Source organism: Vanacampus margaritifer, chromosome 9, assembly GCF_051991255.1.
Source record: "Vanacampus margaritifer isolate UIUO_Vmar chromosome 9, RoL_Vmar_1.0, whole genome shotgun sequence".
NCBI lineage: Eukaryota > Metazoa > Chordata > Actinopteri > Syngnathiformes > Syngnathidae > Vanacampus > Vanacampus margaritifer.
The window spans coordinates 9815265-9822123 of NC_135440.1; the positions used below are offsets into that span (position 1 = coordinate 9815265).

The window sequence follows — 6859 nt, forward strand, 5'->3', positions numbered from 1 at the left end:
GTTTTTTTTTTTTTTTTTTTTAAACAAATGCACTTTATTAAAAATGCCCTGCAAAAAACAATGAAGTTTCAAAGCATACTTCACCAATATATATGAAAAAGTACATCAACCACAGATGTAAGATTTAAGACTTGCAGATACGCGCTTAAAAATACCAAATTTGCTAGAAAAAATATAACGGAACAAACGCACAAGACAGTGATTAGTACAAAAGTTGCTCACATACTCCTACCAATATAAGACATTGTTTAATCTATTCTACTCTTCGCTATCAGTGACAAAAAATACATTTATAAAATAACCTAAGAACAGCAGCGAGGTAGACATTTAATTGCATTGTCACTTCCATAGTCTCCTAATGTTCCGCTTGCTCTGGGCACTTCCGGGAAGTAATGAGTCTTTCTTGCGACGGCCTACAGACTGACTGCCGCATTCTTTGGAGCCATGGAAAGCGCACAAACATGCTGTGCAAAACTGGAAGGCACAATCAGCTCTGGTGCAAACACCCTCTCCTTTCACAGCTTGACACTTTGCAGGATGCTGACAACGAGGGCACTGTCGGAGGCATTCGTCGTTGAAGAGGGTCTTGGCAACCTGAAAAGCATAGCTCGTCATTTATAATCAACATTGTTCGTATGTGTGAATCATTTTACTTTGCACTGACAGGCATAAAATTTTTATTTCTGCATACACGCGCACATACTTCCAAGTAAAAAAAATAAAATAAAAATAAAAAATATACACACAGAAAAAACACACAAAAGCCAAGGAAATAAAAAATAAAATAAAAACATACCTCTATGAACTTGTCCCATTTGCCACTGCTGCGCAAAGTGCCAATTTGTAAAGGGGTTAAAGTGCGGGTCCCAGACTGTGGGGTGCCGTAACTGGGGGTTCTCGACTGGGCCTGTACAGTTTTGAGGGGTGACCTTGTAAGCAGAGCCCATCTCGTCTCAGCATCAGCAACATGAGCAGTGCCGCCAAGCTGAAAGTGAGCAAAAGTTTAAAGAGATGCTTGACTCATTTAGCCATTTTCAGCAAAAAAAATGCATATTTTATAACTTTATTATTTTTCATATACAATTACGGAAAATGACATCGCTGGTGGTCAGAGCTCAGGTAACGACCAATCACGGCTCACCTGATTTCTGGATTTGGTCATGTGATGTTAGCAAAATGAGCCATGATTGGTCATAACCTGAACACGTTATGTTATCTTCAGTCGACAGCAAGAAGCAAAAGAAGGTATTAATTGTACATGAAAAATAACAGTTATCAAATACATTTTTGACAAAATATCTTCTTACTGCTAAATGAGTGAAGTATCCCTTTAAAGGTTTAAAAGACAAAAAAAAAGAGAAAATATTGCCATGAGACTGCTACAATATTTTTAAACTCTTGCGCTGAGGCTCTGATTTTAATATAAATACACTTTTAGTCGATTAGAATGGTACTCAGCACAAGGGCAACAGAAATTTGACACCATGTGATAGATGCCCATGTGGATGCATTTGAATGTCATGAACTATTTACTGAGATTACGTAAAACGTAAAAGATTTTTTCAAAAAAGGAATAAAGCAAGTAACCGTTCCTTTTCCTCTGTTTTTGCTTCACCTATCAACTTAAAAAAAAAAAAAAGTTTTAATTAGGGGCAGACTGATATTTATTATTTTGACAAATATCAGCATTGGCTTTTGTTGTTTTAACTCTTGACAGCTGATCAACGTTTGAAAAAATAATTTCAGGTATTTTACATTTTCAGTTAACTTTAGAATGAAATCTGCTGACCCTGTTTAGAGTACAAATTTAACATTTCACACATTCTGAAATTTTTGAAAACTTGCCGAAAAGGCCCTTCTTCCCATGGGCTCACCACCTGTGGGAGGGACTAAAGGGGGCAGGTGCCCTGTACAAAAAAAATAGATTAAAAATAAATAAATAAACACTTTGCAAATCTGATAAGTTGTTCATTTAATAAATATATGCTTAAAGACAATTTCAACAAGATTTAATATTGGAGTTTGATGCCAAATGTTTCCCTTTTAAGCGACAGTAAATATCGACTCCAATTATCGGTTTTTGGCCTCCTTTACTACTAATAATAATAATACCAGCCATGGAAAAAAACATATCAGTCTTTCTAGTTTTAATTTTGTGAAACTGCTAAATAATGGGGTTGGCATGTCCGTTGTGACTATGTCAAAGTATCTTTGAAGAAGATACTGAACCCCCAGTTGCTCTTGATGCTGTATCAGCAGCAGTTGAATGAGTAGTCAAAATGTAAAGCCCTTTGAGGGCCTCGTAAGGTGGAAAAGCGCTACATACTGTAGTACCATTTGCCATAACAAAACATTCTTGGTGGAAGTCAACCATATTGCTTTTACTGTTCCTCTACCTCCAGAGCAGCTTCCATTTCCCTGCGGTAAATTTCCCTCTTCAAGCGAGTTTGTTTGTCCTGCTGGATCATTTCATTCCAGTCTTTGCACACCTGACCACAACTGTAATACAAAAAAAATAAGTACAAAATAATACAATACAATGTAAAAGTCAATTGCAGCGGTTACAAAAAGATCCCACATAAAGTTCTGACCTGTGGACACACTCGGCAGACAGGCGGCTGAATATGAGAGCCAGGATGTGCCTGAGGTTCCTCTTCCTCAGCTCCGTTAAAATGTCCACCTTCCCCAGGCCCATCTTGCGGCCAATCAGCCCCGCCAACGGCATCGTTGTCCCGAACATGACGGCCGTGTTAGCAAGAGCCGCTGTGGCCCTCAGCTCCTCTTTTAGACTTGGACTTTGGCCAGCAAACATCTGGGCCCTCTGCTGACACAACGTGTGTATCAGCTGTAAGGCAGGCGTCAACGAGAGGTTGGATGTGCTCGTCTTGAAGGGGGTTGCAGCGGAATTGACAGATGTGCTGCTAGAAGGTGTGACGCCGGCACGCTTGGCTGCGCTTTCACTTAGAGGAGTTGTATAACCTTGTTTGCTTGATGCCAGCACATCAGGGGTTGCGTTGGTGCATTTCAGAGATGAAACGCTGCGAGGGGTTTCCCTGACAAAAACCTCATTATCTGTACACGTCCTGCTGTGGCCCTGCATATGTTGATGCTTTCTATCGGACGGGTCTTCATCAGACAACGAACCACCTTCCTTGAGAGTGGAAAGTCTGTGCTGCCGTTGTAAACGGGAACGCCGTTTTGTATCTGACAGATTGGCGGTTTCGGAGTTTCCTTTGGAGGAGGACAGCAGCAACTCTTGGAAGGAGCCATCATGGTCGACGGAAGATTCTTGGGATTTATCCAGGGAGCTGAAGCCGCTGTCCTCACACGGGAACCTGCAGCAAGGTTCAGACATGCTCTCAAATGACTGCATTGAGACGTAAACAAAAAAATATGGCTGACAATTGAAATGCCGATAATGAGGAGACATACCTGATAGATGTAGGTGTGTATGTGGACAACGGCGTGCACAAGACATTGCGGACTGGGGATGGAGAGTTTTCTTTGGACGGGCTTAAGCATGGTGCTTCTACATTAAGTTGATCAGAGGCACCAAAGTGCCGACTGAAATCATCCAAGAGTGAAATCCGTCTGTCTGAATTGCTGCCGTCACCCAAGCCCAGGGTAGCATCCTCAAGAGTGGACGTCCTTACCTGAGAGAAGAGCAGGCGACGTTTCCCAACACATAACGGGAGATCCTGCTTGGATTTTAAAGTGCTGAAAGTCAAATCCTGCGGCGCGGTGTCAAAAGAGTCAAATGGTGACTCCATCGCGCCGGTACATGGCGACGTTGCGTTGTTACTTTTGACATCTTTAGCAGCGTTGCACACACCAAGTCGATGCGAGGCGTATCTTTTGCATACTTTGGGAGTTTCACACCAGCTCAGAGTGGAGGATCGCTGAATCCCACTGGTGTCTTTGTGCAAAGATCTGATACTACTACTTTCCTCAGAGGTGACAGCAAGTCTGAGATTCCCTTTGGGCGTGTCACTGAACTCCGCTGAAGCCAAAGATCTGCAGGAGTCCAATCTACTGATGGTCTGTGGACTGTTGTATAAACCCGAGTAGCCACTGTCAAAACACTCACTACACTGTTGGCCTTTGCAGCTGTCATGGTGGAGGCTGGACTCAGGAGTGCACTGCATGGTTTTTTGGGGGTTATTTTTAAATCTCAGCTTGCCCAAGCGGTGGCGCTCCCATGGAGGCCTGCGGATGACAAAATGGAAATTCAAGCAACTCCAAAACATTTCAGACATACACACTGTAACTTGATTGTCAAGAGAAATGTTAGGCTCAAATTCAAAATTATAAAAACAAAACAAAAAAAAGTATGGGAACGTTATGTAGTGATAGACCGATATGTTATTTCAGGGCCGATAGCGATACAGATTATTAGTAGTCAAGAAGGCCGATAACTGATATTTCAAGCCGATATTCATTTGCAACAAAAGAGAAAATATTAGCGGCAGAATTTGTAAAATGAACTTTGTTGAAATACCATGAAGCATGTTTGTTAAAACAGATTTTCATAGGGTTTTACTTTTAAATGTAAATATATATATAAAAAAATAGCTTTGTTTAAAAATGATTATTTTTCAATTGCAGGGAGCTTCCGTAAATTAAAAACTAAGCAAGCCAAAGACTATTTAAAGTATTCTACTGTAGATAAAGTTTTCCAAAAATGCTACCTAATTTCTTAATTAAATTTAAAAAAAAAAAGCATAGGGTGTTCCCAGTGTCAGCATTATCTTTTATAAAGTGGAAATTTTAACAAATATATAAATGGAAAGTTCCCTGTATCTCACCGAGCGACAAATGCATGCAAATGTAGTTAACTTTGGGTATTCGTCAGGGTTCGCAAAAGGTTTCAAAAGATCTTTGCAGACAGTGAGAAATTGTTTGAACATGTTCAAGTTTCTTTGCAACAAGTAAAAACTGTCTATGAACATCTTACAAATCCTGATGAAAACCCCAAATTCGCTACATTTGCAAGCATTCACCGCTTAGTGAGATACCAGCTATATCGGCTTTCAAATTGGTAAAAAAATAAAATAAAAAAGGCTGATTCCGATATTTGTCAAAATACCAAATAATTGGCCCGGACGATAATCGGTCCATCTCTAATGTTACACTGACTGACAACCTTAAGATTAATCAAATTAATCTTAGACTTTCGATTAATTGCGATTAATCACTTAATTAAAAAGGCTTTTTGTCAACATTTTTTTACTTGCCAATTTTTTCTAATCAGTTAATTACTTGCATAATTTGAAATGAAACATGAACAAATATTCCGAATGTCATGCGCAAACATTTATTAAATGCTTTACTTTAATGCATTATGTTTACTGCTAAAACAACCTGCGCTATCTTTAACATAACCATCCGCTGTCAAACTAAAGGATCTTCTGTGGTCAAAATTAAAAGTATGATTAATCTGTTTTAATATATGATTAATGTAATCTTTTTTTGTGATTAGTCAATAAGTTAATGCTTTAACTTTGACAGCACTAATAAACGAAAAAATATTTTTTCCATCCCTACATGCTCTTTGATGTTTTATGCGGTAATAGATGAAAGAGGAGAAAGAGGATTTAGGTTACACTATGGATGGATGAAACAAGATTATGCGCCAAATTCTTTTTATTTTCTATAAAGTAGCCTCACTCTCTTTTACATAACTTCACACCAATCTTAACTCTAGCATACATGCACAGGTTATAATTTGTGATGTCTGGAATACAGGTACATTTTTTACATTTGGAATTTTACTCCAGTCCATCAAGTGTGACATGACATTTTCTCATCTCAATAAAACTGGGGTAATCAACATGCTGACTTTTCAGTGTTCATATGCGGTTTTCCTGCACAGGGACTTTCAACAACCCAGTTTGGATTGGAATGCAATTAGCAAGTTGGTGATGCTACGATTGTGTGCGTGTACGTTTCTATTTGTTTGACTGACGAAACTATTAGCATGCCCCTGTGAATGTGGTTTGCGCCATTTTGTGTGGACCACCTGTAGTTGGATGAAAAGGACTGGAGTGATGTTTTATTGAGCGATGGCATGGAGAATAACAAATTAAGTTGTCTTGTAAAAGGTCATGGGGCATTTTAGATTAATCCTACCATTTCACCTTTCTGGTAGTAGGCAAGTGGATGTGGAACTGAGCTAATTAAACGCTAAACTCCCACGTGCTTCATTGGAGTCAATCAATTGCAGCAGATGCAATAGATGTCGTAATGAACATGCACTGCCACTTGAGATTTCATTCTGTTCCTTTCGATTTCCGTCCATTTTCTATACCACATATGATGGTTAACTTACAACTAGCACTCGGGATAATTAGAGTAGAGATTTAAATCAGGCCAAACACACACTATGAGTCAAAATATTACCTGGATGGAATTTTTTGACCTCCACCCCCCCAAAAAAAGACACTTACCCTAAAATTCCATAGAGGTACCGCGGCCGGGCTACTTCAGACCTCAGCTGACACCGTGTGCCCCTGTTCCAGTCTAGTACATTTTTGCAAACATCTCAACCCAAGTTGAAGCTTGCCACGTTTTCAAACTTGGAGCCCACTGTGGCTCGTACGTGTCACGTGTTTCCGCCTCCCGGTCAGCTGATCTGCCGCTTGCTGTTACCATGGAAACGGTCTTCAGTCAACTTGTGATGACTCTTATATTATTTATCACTTATACATATTTCGCTTATAATTATCTTTTCTGAATACAGACAGTTTTATAGGATTTCAGAATCTGTATTTAATTTTATTTTATTTTTTAATGTAATACTCATTTTTTTACTTGTTGCATATTTTTTAAATTTCTTTATTGATAAATAATACAAATGAAT

General features: G+C 39.2%; 1 protein-coding gene across 2 annotated transcripts; it reads right to left on the bottom strand.

The window, feature by feature from the left end:
* Positions 1-18: 18 nt before the first annotated feature.
* fbxo43 (F-box protein 43) lies at positions 19-6637 on the bottom strand. 2 transcript variants are annotated; one of them, XM_077575861.1, is made up of 6 exons: positions 6447-6637; positions 3433-4206; positions 2592-3335; positions 2397-2499; positions 797-907; positions 19-594 (listed from the first exon to the last, which is right to left on the bottom strand). In XM_077575861.1, the coding sequence occupies exons 2-6, from the start codon at positions 4143-4145 to the stop codon at positions 340-342; spliced, it is 1926 nt and encodes a 641-aa protein (XP_077431987.1). In that variant the 5' UTR covers positions 4146-4206; positions 6447-6637; the 3' UTR covers positions 19-339. The 2 variants fall into 2 exon arrangements, with proteins under 2 accessions (XP_077431987.1, XP_077431986.1); XM_077575860.1 differs by having other exon boundaries at positions 797-985.
* Between the last annotated feature and the right edge of the window lie 222 nt (positions 6638-6859).

Bases quoted from the DNA above. Each gene is read 5' to 3' on its own strand.
- fbxo43 (XM_077575860.1), bottom strand. From the start codon at position 4,145: ATGCAGTGCACTCCTGAGTCCAGCCTCCACCATGACAGCTGCAAAGGC. The intron at 986-2,396 runs GTAGAGGAACAG...GCTCACTTTCAG, and splicing joins AAATGGAAGCTGCTCTGGAG to CTTGGCGGCACTGCTCATGT. The intron at 595-796 runs GTATGTTTTTAT...TATGCTTTTCAG, and splicing joins AATGGGACAAGTTCATAGAG to GTTGCCAAGACCCTCTTCAA.